General features: G+C 39.2%; 1 protein-coding gene across 2 annotated transcripts in view; it reads right to left on the bottom strand.

Annotated features, from left to right (window-relative positions):
* The window catches only part of POLR3B (RNA polymerase III subunit B), a 74,347-nt gene extending 55,691 nt beyond the window's left edge, over positions 1 to 18,656 (bottom strand). The window contains exons 1-9 of one of the 2 annotated variants that reach the window (XM_083802541.1): positions 18,499 to 18,655; positions 18,132 to 18,164; positions 15,564 to 15,620; positions 15,415 to 15,479; positions 14,848 to 14,923; positions 12,373 to 12,473; positions 8,849 to 8,940; positions 7,539 to 7,656; positions 6,425 to 6,533 (exon numbers count right to left, since the gene is read on the bottom strand). In XM_083802541.1, the coding sequence (XP_083658667.1) occupies positions 6,425 to 6,533; positions 7,539 to 7,656; positions 8,849 to 8,940; positions 12,373 to 12,473; positions 14,848 to 14,923; positions 15,415 to 15,479; positions 15,564 to 15,620; positions 18,132 to 18,164; positions 18,499 to 18,570 (723 nt within the window). In that variant the 5' untranslated portion in view covers positions 18,571 to 18,655. Of the gene's footprint in view, positions 1 to 6,424; positions 6,534 to 7,538; positions 7,657 to 8,848; positions 8,941 to 12,372; positions 12,474 to 14,847; positions 14,924 to 15,414; positions 15,480 to 15,563; positions 15,621 to 18,131; positions 18,165 to 18,498 lie in introns of both variants that reach the window. The other variant, XM_083802542.1, reaches the window with a different exon arrangement.
* Between the last annotated feature and the right edge of the window lie 243 nt (positions 18,657 to 18,899).

Below are 18,899 nucleotides of genomic sequence, written 5' to 3' on the forward strand. Positions count from 1 at the left end.
CTTCACACATTTGGCTGGAGCTCTGCCATATCAAGAAACAGAATAATCTCACTAAACCTCTTCTGTCTGAGTTATAATATGTTTCTCAGAAGTTTGTGAGGAAGTTATGTTTGTGTTCATATTATTCTTCCAACTGCCTGCCACAAAGACCATTGTAAATAATGGCCTATGTGGACCCTAGCGTTCTGGTTCTCGTTAGAAACTGGCAGCAACCCAAAAAGTTACATTTTCCTCAAAAATGCATGAATACCTTTCCTTCTTATTGCCTTCATTGGGTGTTATTTTGCTTAACGCCTAGCTAATGCTATCCCTCTGCAAAACTGTTGCCCTAATTGTGGAGTATCCAGCTTTTTCTTTTTTTCTCCCTTCTTTCTTTTTCAACAAGATGTGGTTGGTTAAGGTTCCTTTAACTTAAAACTGTCTCCTCACCTTGTGGTTTATTAGAAATTAAAAGCAGTGCAAAAGTAGCACACACCTGTAACCATGTGAGGACATTCCAGTTTCTGTGTAAAGCACAGATCACAACTCCACCATCTCGGACAGATTTGACTGCCAAATCAAGACAGAGTTACTTCACCAGGTAGGAGTGTTTCATCATAGCTCATTCCCACTAAGCAGTCATACTGCTGATCTCAAGGTACATTTCAGAACCAGAATTGTCCCTTGTGATAGTACTGTAGTTCGGATTCTGTTTTTCAAATATTATTATGCTTCCTCACCCTTTCAAATAAGGTCACACAGTAGTTAAAAAAAAAATTAAAAAATCTCAGTAGAGAAGTTAACAAAATCCATTATGACTTGAGAGCCAGACTCATACAGAAGCCTACAAAAGCATGAAAGCCTTACCATAGTCATTTTTCACACTCTTAGGACTTGAGAGCTGACCAGCAAACCAGTTTAAGAACCACAACTTGACGGACACCATTACTGCACTTAGCCTTCATAAGAACAACATTTTAAGGGAATTCTTTGAACCATTCTATGGACACATACCGGGAACACTTATCTGAAGCACATCACATGCAAGTCGATAAGCTATCACCCTAATTCTTGCCACCAAATTAATTTTAAGATGGCAACCAGACCGTAAGAGTCATGCAAAAAGTGAACAAAACAAGCAGGGAGAAAAATAAAATCATCCTGCAGTGTTATTACATTCATTTGTCCATTTGAAAACAGAAAGCCATGGTGAACTAAAAAGGGTTGATAATTTCTTACAACTTCAGATGAATACTCTGATTAAAAGTCTGACAACAAAAAGATTTAAATAGGACATACTGTTATACCAGTGTGGATTTTCTAGTTAAGGTTCACAGCAGCAAACTCACATGAGAATACAAAATTTGTGGGTGGGTAAGGCTGGGATCTGCCACCAAACACTGTATGCTGTATCGTTAGATAAATGCAAATTGGAAGAAAACTAATTTATGAGTAATGACTACAAACTTGGCCAAATAACTGAAAAAAATGCTGATACAGTAGCCTACAAGTAAATCCACATATTCCCTTATGTATTCTCTATAACCACGCACAGAGTAGCACACGCCAATATACCTACCTGCAGCATTAACAGAACAAGCAAAAGACACATGCTGGTTTCCTTTTTTTTTTTTTCAGGAAATTCTGCCTTAATGTTGCACTTGTCCAAAAAAAAACAAAAAAACAAAAAAACACCAAACATGAAAATCCCTCCCACTCCCCAAAAACCAATATTCCAGAATTAGCCTATAACATCATTACAGAGTAACACGATGTTCCTGGGTTGTTGTTTGTGTTACAGGAACACCATGCAAAGCAGAAGTGGGTCCCATGCTTAAAGTGCTACTGATCTGATCCCAGGACAAAGCTGACGGAAAGAGAATTAACATTAAAACAAAGCTAGAGACGAGTTCTCTTGTTTTGGTTTTGATTGGAAGGCAATGTTGCAAAGGGATAATTTTACAGGGGGGGCAGAGGGGAAGAACATGTTGCAAAGGGATAACTTAGCAGGAGCACTGAAAGGATTAGAAAGGAGACGGCAGCAGGCTCATGAAGAGCATGGTTGGGAAGTTGTTAGTTGATGGACATGGGACAAGTCAAAACAAACATTAACAATACTCATATTATCCTGAGTTCAAGTGGGATAAAGTGGTCCAACTGGGGTCAACTGCTTCCTAGGACCAGGGAGGTTCCTGTTGCCCAAAGTGCACGTGTGTGTGACAGTAAGCGTGTGTGATGCATGTGCACACGTGTGCATACACACATGCATGTGAAGATGTGATAAAGTGTGCATGAGAGAGTGTCAGCCTTGCTCTTCCTCCCCCAGCTTGTGTCTTAATGATGATGTCTAGGCGTTTCCATGGCACTTCCCTAGAATGCAGTTCTGCAGTCCATCAGGCTAAATTACAGAATGGAGACAGGCAGATGACTGGATTAAAAAGATGTCAGGGAAGTTCAAGGTTGACATCACAGACAGAATTGGTCTGGAGCTGTCATAATTCAAAAGATACGAGCTATGAAACTGCAGCCATGGGAACCCCTAATTCTGTGGGTCCAGCAAGACCACCACTCAGCTGTTCCTCTAAAACTGCATCTTAACAGCTCCAAGAATAACACAATTTTTTAAAAATGAAGCTCGACTTGCTGTTTACATCTTTTGCCACAGGTCCTAGAGCAGCTCCTTACAGTCCCCACATAAACTGAAAATAATTCACCCAGTTACTGAGGTATAAAATTCAACTTTGAAGTCCCCCTTAGGCTATGTATAATTCTCTTCATTCTCCAACTAGTCCTGGTGCAGCACGCAACCTTCATTTACCTCAGCCCCCAGGAGTATACCAAAACAAGATCAAATACCCCAAACAAAAATAGTCCTTACCTTCAAACAGCTCAAACTCCCTAAAACGTAGGGAGCTCCATGCAAAAACAGCAGAACCATCTCATCTGTAACCCTGACGTTTTTCGAAACAGAAACATCCTTAAGGACAACTCAGTATTTCACATCTCCTTTAACGCTCGTTACCATCTAAACCTGAGTTCCCCCAAGTAAAGCATGTGTAGCTCAAAGCCTGACATAGGTGAAAATACACACAATGCACAGTTCACACAGTCCTGTGATCTGTGCACAACTGACACTTACACAGCTAAAACAAAGGTCTCTTGGGGTTGCAAGTCAGCTGCGAACATCCTAAATATCATTCTGGTTGCACGTGTATATTAACTAATAAAGCAATCTTACACAGTAAGCAGGAAGCACGTTACTTTTGTCTAATGCTTCCCACTACAAGGAGTTCACATCCCTTTAAAAATCTTGACAAGTACATACTTTGGGGGCAAAACTGTTCACTTCAAGCCATTGCTTCAAACCAAAACCTGCATTTACATATCTAAGTGCTGCATGAATGCCTCTGTACCTTTCAAGTAAAAAGTTTGGGGAAAAATGTTTAAGCTAGCACAGCAACGAGGACGAACTCCCCCACATCTGAAGAGCAGACACTTCAAGTCTGTCCTAGAATAGTCCCGGTAACATGCCTTTTGTAGCCTCTCATATTTCATTTAGCTGTGGTCAATGTGTTAAACTTCATAAAATCACAACCTACATGTGGTCAGCACAGCTATCTGTTAAATCTTCAAATATGCCAGTCACAAAGATCCTTACAGGTCTGGATGGCAGAAAAGCAAAGCAGCAGAACAGCTCATTCAGGCTTGCAGTTTAGATGGGACTATGGATAAGGATGAACTGCAAGGCAGGTGCCCCTTTTAGGGTGACCCAGTTCCCCTATCTATCCAGGTCAAGGGACCTTTAGATCCACAGTACTATTCCCTTCCTCCCCATGAAAGAAAAGAAAGGGTGAAGAACAACATACATTCAGGTCTTTCCCTAAAATGTAGCCAAGATGTGCCCATGAGTCATACCTGAAACATGAAAGTGATCTTAGATTCTTGTTAAAGAAAGCACTTTCTGAGTTTTAGGCCTCAGCTCTGTCAGTGGGTGGTATTTGTAATGCTCTCTTCTTCACAGCCCGCACTTTTAAGATGAAAATGTTTAAGGGATATTATTACCTCCACTTTACAGTTGCAGTAGCCTTAAAATCCCCACAGATCCCCAATACTTACTTGCTTGCTTTCCTATAAAACTGCAATGATATTCTGGAACAGATCTGTATCTTAAATCATTTGCAATGACACCAAGTCACTGAAAGCCACCGCAACTAGAAAGAGAACCCAAAATTGCCCACTTTTCTCCTACTGACTCTCCATCGTCCCTGACAAAAAACTGTCTCCTTCTCACTAGCCCACGCACTGGATAGCTGTCCTCTACTAACTACTAAAAATTCTCTTAGTCTCAGTAAACACAGATGTCTCTGGAACTTGGTTGCAGCCTGGATGCTGGTCTGGTAGGTAATCCAGAGCAGTAGGTTTTTGCCATCATTTTCTCATCTTATTTTTACTCTGAAATTATGTAAGCAGTTAGTACAGTAAAAGTTAAGGATGCAAAGGCAAAACTTCAGGCCTGGGACTGTCTGTACAAATTTGCCCCTCACATGCCAAATGTAGACTGTGATCCCATGTCTACACGACAGGAAGAACACAAGTAACAAGGAAGATCCATGCTCCAAGCCTAAGGCCTGGGTCTCTGCAGAAAGGAATTATTCTCCTTTCTTCTCCAAAAAAAATCTTTTAGGCATAATACTGCTGCATGAGAGAGCTGAGGCTACTCGGGGATCCTTAGGTAAGAAATTTTCCAGTTTCAGGGCTATAGCCTTTGTAACTTGACTTCTGCTAGTTAAATACAACAATACGATATCCACATTACAGCAGCGCCCAAGAAAGAATGGTCAGAAGCCAGTGCCTGCCCAAGAATTCACTGAAAAGACTATCTGGGGTTATTAGTTTCCAGCTGGAGACTCATCAAAAGTGGACAGAATATGCCTCAATTTCACATACCATTAAAAGAAAAAGTAAGGAAAAGGACCACTCACAAAGACAGTAAGTGCTGGTCAAGAATGGGACATTCAGAATCGTTAAAAGGGGTGCAACTAATTCTCTGCTGAACAAAATCAATATAAATCTTTGAAAAGTACTATTGCTGAGAACTTCCAACAACTCTAACCCCTTATTTAATAAATAAATTGAAAAACTATGTACCATTTATCTAGAATTTAAAAGGTATATAAAGGCAGGTGGATAACTACAGCATTCATTGTTAGAACATGATCAAATGGTCAGTACAATGCTGCTAAAAAAAAGCATTCCCACAACCTCCTCAAACTTAATAACTCTAAGCAGTTACTTTTCTGTAGGCAGGTATTTATCTACACCAGCAGGGGGTGACAAAATGTAATAAAAGTCTGTTAGTGAAGGTGGAATCCAGCTGTTTGGTACTTGAGCAAATGGATTAAGAGCTACATTAACACTTTCCTGTAATAGAAAAGTTGTGAATTTAATTCTGACACTTTTATGTGCACTGCTGCCCACAAATCATTCCTCAATCTCCTTTAACACCGGTCACTAAAAACGGGCGATCTCCAACTACTTGAAGAGATTAGTGTAATCAGAGATAACAGACATTTACTTCTCAAGTCTAAATTCAATTACTGAGCTATTTTCTAGTACCAAACCCAAACACTTCCTACAAGAAAACTAATTCTTACAACTCTCGTTCGTCTGAAGAGATGTGCTAAAACACAAAAGTCTGTAGTTGCCAACTCCAGCGTTATCAGCAGTGCTGGCACGAACTCGTTGGATGCTGTGAGCAAGTGCTGCCCTCTCCTGGCAATTTATTTCCTCTAGCGATTGTCCCCCCCATCTCCAATTTGCTATAAAGCGTTACAGTGAAGACAGTAAGGGGGCTACAGAAGTTACTTCTGGTTGGGGATCCAGTGGGGAGCATTTTAGTGCCCTGAGCCACCTTGCCTTAAAGGATTTAGGAGTAGGCCTAAGAATTGTAAGGCTTCCCCAAAAGCTGTTATCTTAATGGTTATAACTGGAAGCCATGTATAACCAGTTCATGGTTATGTCATTTCACCAGATCTGAAATCACAGGTATTGAGCATCGCAACAGTTCATGAGTTTGAGGGAGAACAAAACCAGAAATGAAGACCCTTAAAACAAGCTTGCAACACAGCTCATAAAAAAGAAACAAAAACCCTTCCGATTTTCTGTAGCAACAGGACCACAAGCAGCACAGAGGCATCTCACAAAGCAGAAAGAGGGTAGCAGGCATTTGTCTTGGCACAGCAATGCTCTCCTCACAGAAAATTGCAGCACTTTTTCTCCTCTTTGCTGTCCAACAAAGACAACTTCCCAGGGGAAAAAAAGCTTTCTTTCTTTCTCTCAGCCATATCCTTTGCGCGTATTAACTTTTGAGAGCTGCTGTCAATTTTCATTCTTGAACTACAGTATGGATTATTTTTTTTTCCCCTCAAGCCAACAGTTGTATTACCTTAAATATGATAGCAATGGGAATATCTTCAGACAGAGTGTTATGCCTCAGGTAAAATCTTCCCTGTTTCACAATCATATTTGTTCTGCTCTTCTTCTCATGAGTGGAACTGAAATTAAAAAATACGTTATGTGGAACAGAAAATTTGCACTGACACTCCTAGAATCTGTATAAAATTTAGCAAGCTCAAGCAATCATTTAGCTGAATTAATCCCACCTTCTCCTCCTTTAAAAATTACATGAAAACAGATGGGCATGCCCCCTTAGCTCCAAGGTGAAAGGATATTATCATCCGTGATGGGAAAGGTCAGCACTAAACTAAATCAAGTAGAAGCCTGTACTTTTCTGAAGCATCTGTGCGTGCTTTTACATCAACTTGGATGTAGCCAGCAAGGTCAATCTGTGCACAAGTCCTGTGGCAACAACAGTAACAAGATAACAATACTTCCAGTTGTACTTGTAACCTTATCTAGGCTTACCAGGGAACAGTAAAGTAGCTAGGAAAGATGTGAGAGGCCTTTAGCCCTCACGCCAAACTGACAAACACCATATTATACCAGCATACAGCTTGAAAACACGACCAAAAGGCAACTAATACATAAATAAAACTCAGTCAAGGAGGAAAGGCCAAACTTAGACTACCTGGCCATTTTCAATAATTTGTGCAGTACAAAAACTTTTGATTTTGGTTTCTTTCTCAACAGCCTTTAAAAGCTTTTAGAGCCATTTGACAGAGAGAGTTAGACAAAAGGTTACATCCTGTTTCTACCACTGTGACTTCATGTTACTTGCTACAAAATGAGGACAGACACCATCAATTAAAAGGTGCGCTGTGTTATGTTAAAAATTAGAACTTGCTTTTCCTAGTCTGGGATGAATACTGAATCATATAAGCAACTCCCACTGATCTTTGTGGGAATACACTACTAACAGATTTGGGGATTGGTGTCTTAGCATACAAAACAATGGCAGCAAGAGAGGGCCAGTGGATGTTTACAGCTTTTTGCCATTAAACTATTTTAGGAAGAAAACTACACAGCTACTTCAGCTACAACAACAAACTTATAAAACTTCATTTTTATCTCCTTTATGTAACTGCAGGCATTTACTATACCTGGTAACAGAAGCACCAACTGTGCCTTTTCTATCAGCTTCCACAATGATTCTGTTTTTGGATAACTGCTCTTGAATAAGAATGACTTTCTCTACACCTTTAACAATGAAATAGCCACCTATTCAATAGAAAAGAAAGATTTTGCATGTCAATAGTCTTGTACCTTACTCACCTCTTTCAATATGTCTTTGAATACAAATTATTACAAAGCAAACAGCAAGTACATAAAGGACAAAACAGGAGAGCAAATTATCTCTTAAAACAGTGAACAAACTCTGCGTACAACCTATGATAACTAAGAAAACGTTCCATTAGACTAAACAGAACTTTTGCCGGGCTCACACACAGTATCTGGGATCTAAGAATTTGTTTGGAAAGTACTTGGACAGAGTAAAAGTGGCCAGAAAAACTCTCAGTCAGACTAACACTGAAAAGCTGAATAAGAAAAACAGAACCAAACAGAACAAAAAAACTGTAAAGTAAGCATACTTATTTAAGGATGTTACAGAATTATTATTTCTAAGAATTGGATAAAATATTGCCTACCAGAAGAATATATCTTAAAGACATCGAAAAAGAACTGGCCATTTCATGTACTTGGTATCAAATACAAAGAGTAAGTCTTCCATAGTTACCGACTTGCTCTCTCCAGCACTTCAACAAGAAATTTATTTGAAATACATTTTAAAAGGTAATATAAATGCCTTTGTTGTATCTAAGACAATCTAAGGAATCTGCACATAAGCCACGTTCGATTCCTCTCTTAAACTGTAGCTAGCTACTAATGCTTGTCCAGCACAGCATATCACTGTATCTTGCCATCACAAGCAAGCACAGCACAGATAAAAAGCAAAGAACTTCCTCGTTATAACCCTTCATCACCTCTGTATGTATCAAATATTATCATATAATATTTTTCTCACTTTACAGAATGCAGCAAATGAGGATTCCAGCTCTGGAGGATACCATTATACTTCCCTCTTCCCTGATCCATTTCATTTCCACGAACTAACTCCACCTCTGCTCCCATGTAACACATCACGGTACAACACCATACGCACATCTCAACTTTTTCAAAATTTTGTAGTATTATTTTTGTGGTTGAAAGCTCTGTCTGCAAATGCAAGCATTCCATGTTGTCGACTATTTCTTATTGTTTTCAAAAGCCTGTTGATTTTTTTTAGTTACAGGCATAAATTTGAGAAGTTCCTACACTGACAGGAACCATACCGATGGGGTATATTCCTCTGCTGAAAAGGATTTAACACTGTAAGCCAAGATGGGTAAGAGGAACTTGAAGACAAATGTACCTGGATCTAAGGGACATTCGTTAAGTTTTGCAAATTCTGCTGGAGTTTTCCCAGTAAGAACACAATTGGAGCTACGCAGCATGATAGGCATTCTGCAAGGAAGACAGAAAAAATATGAATAGTCAAATTCAGAACAATCATCAACATGATTTCCCACGTTGCGATCGCACCTCCTGGTTGCAGAGAGAGAGCTTCTGTAATACATAGTCTAGGCATGAAGTTTCCCTGGAAGTAGCTCTGATTTCTCTGGTGTCTTAGTACAGAAGCCTGCAGCAAACAGTTTATGAAGCAACATGTAGTGGTAAAAAAATATTCCAAGAAATTAAAAATTAATCAATATTCCTTGAGAGTTTAAAAAGAAAAAAAAAATGGGGGGGGAGGGGAGGGGGACAGGACAACTAAAGATGCGCAGACTGGATATAAAGCAAAACCATGAGGACAGTCAAGCAGTGGAATGAGCCGCACGAAGTAGTTGGGCAGTCTCCATCCATGGATGTCTTCAAGACCTGGCAGATAAAGCACTGAATAACCTAGTCCAATCCCAGAGTTGACCATGTTTTGAGCAGGAAGCTGGACCAGAGACCTCTGGAGGTCTCCTCCAACCTGAATTATTCTATGGATCCTATGATGAAGTCAGGGAATGTTCAAATTTACGTGACTTTGTGTGATTACATGGCAGTCTTCCTAGCAGTTTGGCTTATTCAATAACTACAGTAGCAACAATTTTGCATTTCTTAGTAAAAAGAGTAATAGTCAGCTTCTGATACACCTTTCCACTCTTATATTTTTCACTGAAACTTTTCAAATAGTTCACACTTAACTTCTAACAAAAAATTACATTTTGCGTAAGATAAAATCAGCTCACCTCTACACCTAACAAAAGACCTCCGTGCCCTTTAGTCTTCCTCTACAAAAAGTGGACTTTCTATAAAACATTACAGAACTTCATTCCTTAGCAGAGAGTCTCTGTAAGATCTATGTTTCATATACGTTCTGAGATAAAGCTTAAATATGGGTGAAAATCTATTTCTACTATGTAACTGTCCTGGTTTCGACTAGGATAGAGTTAATTTTCCTCCTAGTAGCTGGTAGGGTGCTGTGTTTTGGATTTAGGATGAGAATAATGTTGATATCACACTGATGTTTTAATTGTTGCAGAGCAGTGCTTACACTAAGCCAAGGACTTTTCAGCTTCTCGCTCTGTCCTGCCAGTGGGCAGGCTGTCGGCCAGGTTAAACCACAACAGTAACCTCAGAAATATTTCATCCAAAATTACTCCAACAGAAATTAAGATTAGGCAGTTCTTCCTGATTTTTTTTTCATTTCTTTTATTCAGATCTTATCAATTATTCGGATTTCTTGACTATTTTCATATTCTTATACCTTAAAAGGAAACAGATTACTCAAAATTCTGTGTTTCTGAAAAGGAGAAAACACTCCAATGCTCTATACAGATAATCTGTTTGTTTCAGTCACTGCACTGAGAAAGCAGTTCCTGGAGATAATAAGCCTCATATGACAATCATAATCCTGTATCACACACGATAAGCCTGATATGTTGACTATTTACATCAGAAATACTAACTAGTTGGCATAAGGAAACTCAAAACGGAGGATGCAAATGCCATCACTGAAAACTCAAGAAAAACAGATGTCACTAAGTAACTATTCTCTATTTCTCTTACAAGCACTAAAATATTTTGCAGACAGTAGAAGACACTATAGAAAGTCATTCACTTTATGAGGGCAGAATGTATTTTCTTAAAAAAAATCTGAAGTTATCATGAAGAATGGGAACAACAAAAAAAGGAAAATAAAGATATCAAATTTCTGTGCAATAAAGACACTAATTCAGAATGCTATTAAGCATTCAAAGGAAGTTTTCCTTTTTACTTAAAGACACAAAGATGTTGCCTTGTTTGTTTTTTGTTGTTGTTTCTAAAACAGGTAAGTTATCAGTGATTCCACAAAAAAAAAAAATTTAAAAGAGGAAAGAACCTACAGCTCTTCTGTCCCAGTCTGAATTGCATGCCAAGCAAGAGCACTGTATATAGAATCACAGAATCATTAAGGCTGGAAAAGACTGCTGAGATCATCTGGTCCAACCATCGCCCTACCACCAATATCACCCACTAGACCATGTCACGAAGCACAACATCCAAGATGCACTCACCTGAGGAAAGGACACTGGCATAATACTAGGCCTAGATGAACAAAATTACTTTCCATGGAAATAATAACTGGATATTAGCAGATTTAAACAGCAAAAATACTTTTTGCAGGTAGGCCCTTAAAATCAGTTTTATGACATAACTTTATTTTTTAATGGAGAATGTATACTTTTTTTGCAGTAACTTCACCTCGAAGGAGAAAGAGAAGAATTTACAGGAATGGGTCCACATCTAAGATCCAGAGCACTGTTGTTATGCAGTAATTTAGTCTTTTCCAGTAAATTATGGATGCTTTACAAGTATTCTTCAACCCACTTTTTTGTTTGTTTGTTTTTAGAGAGACGAAGACAAATGTCTAGGCTATTTTTTTTTCCTTCAGCTATAATTTAACATTTAAAGTACTGTGTACAAATTGATAACAAATATTTTAGTGAAAAAGCATTTTACATGAACTTTTTTCATTTAGCTGTAGCACAAACCATTAAATAATTCAAAGTACTCAAATTTAGATGTTCCTTCAAACATATTTTCTTAAAGAATAACTCTGAACAATAAACTGCGTTACTACAGCTACAGACGCTTATGGTTTAACTGCACTGCTGTGGTCTTCTGACAAATTCAAAGTATATTTTTTGATATAGAAGAGCATTAGAAGAAGTGTAGCTCCTTACATATCTATCTTCTCTTTACGTCGAGTATTCCAACTTCAGTAAGACGCACAGTCACATATTAAACCATCTCAGTAAGCCATTGCCATTTAAAGCCAGCAGGACTGATTTAAAAAAACTTGTCTACAAAAGGTAGACATCTTTGTTGCCTTTAAATGGAATTGTTCCGTAACTGCCAGCTATTTTGCCGTTTTAAACCAATTTGGAAGGACAGCCTAATTTCAAATGGAAGAACCAACGCTTGCATTACAAGTTTTACCCTCCATCTCCCACAGACACCTTTACATTTTCTGTAGACTGAATAAAACATCTTTGGCTACAAAATAAATATGATTATTCCCATTTTGAAAAAAAAAGAAAAAGAGATTTGCAGCTCTTGTATTCTTTCATATAGTTTCCTCTTTAGTTTATATCAATATAAATATAGACAACATCCATCTCTAGATCAATTCTAACAAATATCCTTCTTTAGAAGGAGACATTTCGAAAAACGAGACAGCTTTTGAAAAACAAGATCTTGGAATGGAACCTAACACTCATATTTTGTATAGCTGTTCCTCAAGATTTGCCTGCTGTCTCTTAATGAGGAAGCAAGGTTAGTCTGCATTTATTTTGCAATAAAAACTTTCCCCAACACAACAGCAAATAAAAACAAACACCAGAAGCTTGATATCTGATATCTGACCTGCCAATGGGTAATGCATTGCGTATGATCCTCTGGCTACCGCGCGTATATTCAATGTCCACTGTAATCGGGGCAGAGTAAGTCATGTCTCTCAGGCGACACTAAAACCAAAACAGTCATATCGTTAGGTGTTAGCTTAAAACTGTCTCCTGCAGGTAGGTGCTCAGAAAAAAAACAAAACAAAACAAAACAAAAACAAACAAACAAAAAAAAAAAAACAAGCAAAGCAAAGCTAGACTAAGCCCTTCATGGCACCTGGAATATACTTTATGAAGTATTTTATTTAAAAAACAAAGAAACAAACAAACAAAATTTTCACCATGTTTCAAAAGCTGCCAGTAAGATCTGTCTCTTCAAAGGACAGTGCTGCAGAGCGTAATCCGAACTGTTTATTTAAACTAACAGGCCTAACTGGGAGAGCTGCCACAAAGACTGTGCTCTAGTAACCACGTGCTCTGATTGCACTGCTCAGTTCAGGGATGTTTTTATATGAAGACTCTCAACAGCAGGAAAGTTGTGCTGTCATTGGAAGTTTGATTGCAGGGAAACACAAAATAGTAAAAGGGACGCTACGCTACCTTTTAATAGCATGAGTACATCTCACAGTATGCTGCTGCTTCCAAAAATGACTTACAGAAGGCTCACTAAGCATCACTTTTTCTAAAGATTCCCAGAATTCATTTGCAAATTCATCACATCACAAGAGAAGCAGCATGTACATATCTAGGACATTATATAGCTCAAGACTCAATCTAATACTATTCTGATCTTTCTCATCTGCTTTCCCCAAGCTGGCTCTATCGCTGTCGCTAGCCCTTAAGGTATTGTGTGTCTTCATTCAAGACAAGGTTCACTGCATTTGCAGAACACAACAGAGCAACTCACTGCAGGACATCTCTGATCTCATTGAGCATTTTATACCTCTGAGTCCCAGAACTGCAGATTTATCGGGATTCAGACTTGTAGTACATTTATGTTTCTAGTCTTTCAGTGTATTGACTATGCATTAATAAAAGGCAATTAGGACTGTCCTGTGCATTGAAGATGCAACTGTAAGGAAAAACATGCCCCAAGAATTATTGCAAACTGGATACTCTTTCTCTCCACGTGAAAAATAAATCATTTCTCTAGTAATAAAATACCGATGTGCACCAGCAGTTTTCAAGCTGTGACTTGTAGGAAACTAGGTCCCACTGTGCTCTGAGCAACTTCATTGAATTTAAAAGTAACTGAAAATACATTAATTTCTAATTACTTTAAATTCTTCTGTATGAATAGTTAATAAAACTCTCATAAGAACTGTGTGAGAAGGAGAGTTAGACAGCTTCAACAGCATTACTTGGGGAAAACAAGGCTTCAGAATTCCTTGCGTGTGCTTCGTCCACATAAGGCACAGATACAGAACGGTGCAATATTCCAGTATTTGTAATTTTGTATCCCCTTCCTTGAGGTAACTTCTCCTGACATTAGACACCTAAGGGTGAAAAGCAGGCACCTACCTGTATGCATGACGTGACCTTGAAGCAAACCAAGGACACAAAAACTCACAAATTTGATTAAAACTAGATAAAATACTCAGACCCTTATGAAAATCCGATCATTTTAGGTGCCTCTGGAAAGCACTTTTATAAGCCTTTGACACAGAAATGTTATGACATACTCATTAGAACTCAGTCTTTGTTGTTGGTTTTTTTTTTTGTTTCTTTTTTTTTCCCAATTGCATCCCTCATTTAACCCAATCAACATCTTATTTACAAAAATACTATGGCCTTCATATGAGTATAACCCATTGAAAGAAAAATAAAAAGAAACAACATACTAGAAATAAGCATCAGTGAGAATACATCTGAGATGCAAGAGTAGGCTATTCTAAATCTGGGGTGACTATACTCCAGAAAGCATTTATTTTGCCCTCTTCTGCTTGTACAGTCACTTTACTTGTACAATAAGAAAGCATTTTAATTCCTGGATTCTTGGGTATAAGTCATTAGCCACAACTTTTGCACAGAATTTCATTCATATATAGAAAATCTATATCTATATCCCACTGCATTTCGTCCATATTCTTATCTACCGATTTAATGTTAGCTACAAATCTGTGAGAACCGCGAGCTGTTCTGTATTACATCTAATTGGACTGCTGATGGCTGAGTTACTGGCCTTACTTTCCATGGATTTAAATGAGATTTGAGTCAGGTCACTGGAGACAGCAACGTGGCTGTGCACAAGAGGCAACCACTAGATGGCTTTTTTTATTTTTACAGAATCTCTCCAAAGCACAGAATGTCTTCCATGCTAAAGCTTGAAGTGTAACATATATATTAAATGAAAAAAAAAAGACCTTCTTTCAAGTGTGAAATGTATTTCCTTGCCGCAATGAAAAAAACATCTGAAATGTGAACCGATTCATCAGGTTGACAATAGGCTGTATGTAGGTAAATTGAAAGAAAAAATGAAAAATGCAAACATCAATACCTCATGAGGTGATACAGGTCGTGTCACATTGAAGCTTTCTTCCACATCTGGAGTACCCACATAGATATTGAGGTACCTTTAACACACACAAAAAAATATTGCAAAATATTGCACAAAATGAGCAATGAGACAAATATTTTCCTAGCGACCTGAAGGAAGCAGAAATCTACATCTATTGAAAAATTAAGTTGCTTTAATTAATAAGGAGCCATGATTCTTCCCAAAGTAACATGCTGTATTTGAACTGTGTTCTTGTTAGTTAAAATTTAAACTACACTTGCAAAAGAAAAAAGATACTCTTGCAAGTAGAGAAATAGAAACTCCCTTCTGTCATCTGAAATTACAGAAAAATAGTGGCATAAAGCATCATTAACAACTGAATTAAGTCTGCTTAACGTACTTTTTCTTTAATGCTCCACGTTTCTATGCTCCAAATAAGGCATATGTCATTCAAAAGAGTCTCTTGATTTATACCCACACGATGCCTATAAACTTTTCACAATCAATAACAAACCTATGAAATTGCGCACATGCTATTACTGGTATGGAAATCATTTTAATGCTTACTTCAAGTACCACATTGGGTCAGCATCACTTGTAACTTTTTCATTGGCTTTCATGATTTTCTTTATCTGAAAAAGAAAAAAAGAAAGAATAAAGAAATCGTGCTTTTTCTGACTGCTAACAGCCACTCCCTTCCCACCAAGAAAACATACCTCTACATTGATGAAATAGTTGAATGAGTCTATGTGCTGCTTCACAAGTCCCTTCACCTGGGAAACACATGCACACAGCAAATAACATCAGCTTTAAGAAGACATTGTTAATGCTTAAGAGATAAGGATTTACAAGTCCTTTCAGATCTATGCTAAATTCTTTCAGTTAACAAATTTCTGAGAACTGCCTTGGCAATCAGTCTGGTTCTACACTGTATGTTTTCCAGGTTTACACCAGAGCTGTCTTCTTCTCTACGTCTCAGAAAAGTAATGCAGCGACAGCACAAAGCAAGCACACAGTACATTTTGAAGTTCAAATAAGCAAATGAGAGCCATTGAGTAAATAAGCAAATTACAGCCATTGTGTGTTAAAATATTTTGTCAGTTTTCTGTTACTTTGAGATAATTTTATTTATTTGTAGTATAATTAATTAATTGCAGTACTTGAGAAAGAAGTTGCCTACACCCTAGGAAGTGAGGGTGCCAAAAAGAAGAAAGAGAAAGGGAGCCAATAAGACTGGACAGAAGTGGGGTGTCAAGAAAGTCAATAAACAAGGAAACAGCCACAGAAGGACAGGACACTCACAAGAAATCTGAATTTGATTTCTAGGCAGGAAGACAAAGAACATGCCCGGATGTAGTATCAGAGACTAAACACTACCCCATTTCCTCAGGGAATTAATTGATGCAGCACATTTTATGGATTTAAGTCACAAAGAGCAAGCAAAAGAAAGGGGATTATAACTAAAATTATCTGGGATGAGAGAAAAATAGAAAAATTTTGGTTAGAGGGAATACTAAAAGAAGCATTCCTTTTACTAATAGACTGGAGTTTGCAGAATAAAAGGTGTAACTATCTCAATGACAGTGCAAAATCCAGCCTCAAAAAAAAAAGGAACTAAAATGAGTGCTAGCTGATCTTTAGACACATGCATACGTGCTCACAGACGACTTTACACTTTGAAACATTCAATGACAACTAGCAGGTTACAAGACTTAAAAATTTCATACAGAAAACAGATCCATTTACATAGTTCGCATGACAAGCAACAGTTCACGCAGAAATTATCAGAAAGGAATAGAAAACTTGGAACGACAAATTCATTCGCTCAGTGAAGTCTCCATGAGTTAAGACAAAGGAGGAATGACTCTTTACATAAGAGTTTTGCTAACTTACAAAAACATTGCACATGACACGTGGGCAAAAAGAAATTATGGATTTATTAGTGCCTAGAAATCAGGCTAGTAGTTCCTCTTTCCGTTTTTTATGAGGCATTATCAACAGCTTTACTGAAAGAAAAGTCCAGCACAGAAACTGTAATGCACAACATCAGCTTTGGATCGCTGTATCACTGCTGGCATGTATGAAACAATATGCAACAACAGGAAGGACAGACCACCACGAGCAGACCTAGAGTAAAGGGCTCACTGGCTGGAAATAACGTGGGATGGTTACACTTGGCATCAAGCACACAGCAAACTCTACCATCAATCTGCAACCGTCCATTTTTCACAGTCTGAGGAGTTCAGACACCTTCACTAGCTTAAGCTTGTGATGGAAGTTTGTGGGGTTGCCAGGAGAGAAATAAAACCAGGATTCATTACAAACATCTTCATAGCCCTAAACCAGAGTCAAACAATACGTAATCTATAACTGCCTTTTAAATGTTGTTTTTTTGCAAGGATCAAACTCTCAAAGCTTGTGAGAAAAAGAGGTGCAGGGACTGTACACTGGGAAGGAAGGAAGTTAAAAAATTTTGGCCTTGTGGAAGTGGGCAAAATTTGCAAAGAGTGATGAGAGGGGTGCAGAGGTGGCTGCTGTTCCACAGAGGTACCCAGGCACATCAGACTTCACCTGTCATCTTCACAATACAATATTTCCTACTGTCTTTTTCCCTTCTCACTTCCAAGTGTTTATGAGTCCTGTTACTACATCCAATTGCATTTAAAGAGAACTGTGCCTTCACCTAATACCAGGTTAGAAGAGCAGCGCTGACGTTAAGATAATACTAATCTTTGAGCTCCATCAAGCTCTGATGTTGGTGAGTAAAGATGTAGATACACTCGAGCCCTTGCAGAATCCAGACCTGTGGTTATATGCTTCCAATGCGAAAAACAATTACAAACCACAGTGTCAGTACAGAGCTTACAGAAAGACCACAAATGGGACCTCTGTGTACAGTGAAACAGTACAATGGCTGGAAACACTATGCCACACACAGCACTTATTCCAAATGGCCACATAAAAACAGTACCTTTAACGGGATGTCTCCACAAACTAATCTTAGTGATACGGTTTAGTGTTAGGTCAGAGGTTGGACTGGGTGATCTTGGAGGTCTCTGCCAACCTAGATGACTCTGTGATTCTCCTAATACTTAAAGTCATCAGGAAATCAATCTATGTAACCGGTTTACCCGTAATTTGATGGAAGCAGAAACTGAAAAAAATAAAATTGCAAATTCTACCCAGAGGACAAGCATTCTGGGAAATCAGAAGCCGTAAGAGGGGGCTACAGAGCTAGAGGGGAGCTGAGTCCGGATGCCTTGAGGTGGGTGTGGAGCACTAACCTTTAGAAATGCTGGAAGAAGTCTCCATTTTTCCTGAAACCAAAAAAAAAAACAAAACACACAGTTTAAAGCAGCTTTCCACAGAGGGGCCACACCCGTAAGAAGATTTTTTAGCTTGGTGGGTTGGTTTGGTTTTGGCAGTAACGATATTTAAAGCGAGATCCGTTTGGAAACCGCCCCAAATCAATCCGGCTGTGTAAAACCAGCCCGGGGGTGACCTGGCTGCGGTGGGCAGCCCGATGCGCCCCGCGGGACCTCCTCAGGACGCCGCCGCCTTCTCTAGGAGCAACGTCCGTGGGAGCCCGGACCCCGGGGACCCCCTGCCGGCCTCCCCGCCCCGGGCAGCCCCTGCACGTCCCCCGCTCACCTCCACCGTGTTCACCGGAGCCGCCGCCTGCTCCGTGGTGTGGGCGCCCAGCTCCGCGGCCAGCGCCTCCATGCCGGCGGGGAGGCCCGGCGGAGCCCGGCGGCGGCGGGGACCGGCGGTGCCGCAGCCAAAGGCGTCCTCCTGCCCCGGCGGGCGGCCGCAAGGTTCCGCGCTGCCCGGCGTCAGCCCCCGCTGCCTTCGTAACAGACTCCATCAGGCGTTTGGTTTCTTAAGTTCTTGCCCCCGTGGTTTTTATTCTGTGTGAATCCACCGTTTTCAGTCACAGGAAACTGATGTTCCACACGCACAAGCTTCCAGCGCTAAGCTTACTTTAACGCGCTTCTTCCTACCGCACAAGTGGCAAATAAACCTGGTTGTATAAATCTGCAAATTCCACACCA

This window comes from Anser anser (assembly GCF_964211835.1).
Source record: "Anser anser genome assembly, chromosome: 1".
NCBI lineage: Eukaryota > Metazoa > Chordata > Aves > Anseriformes > Anatidae > Anser > Anser anser.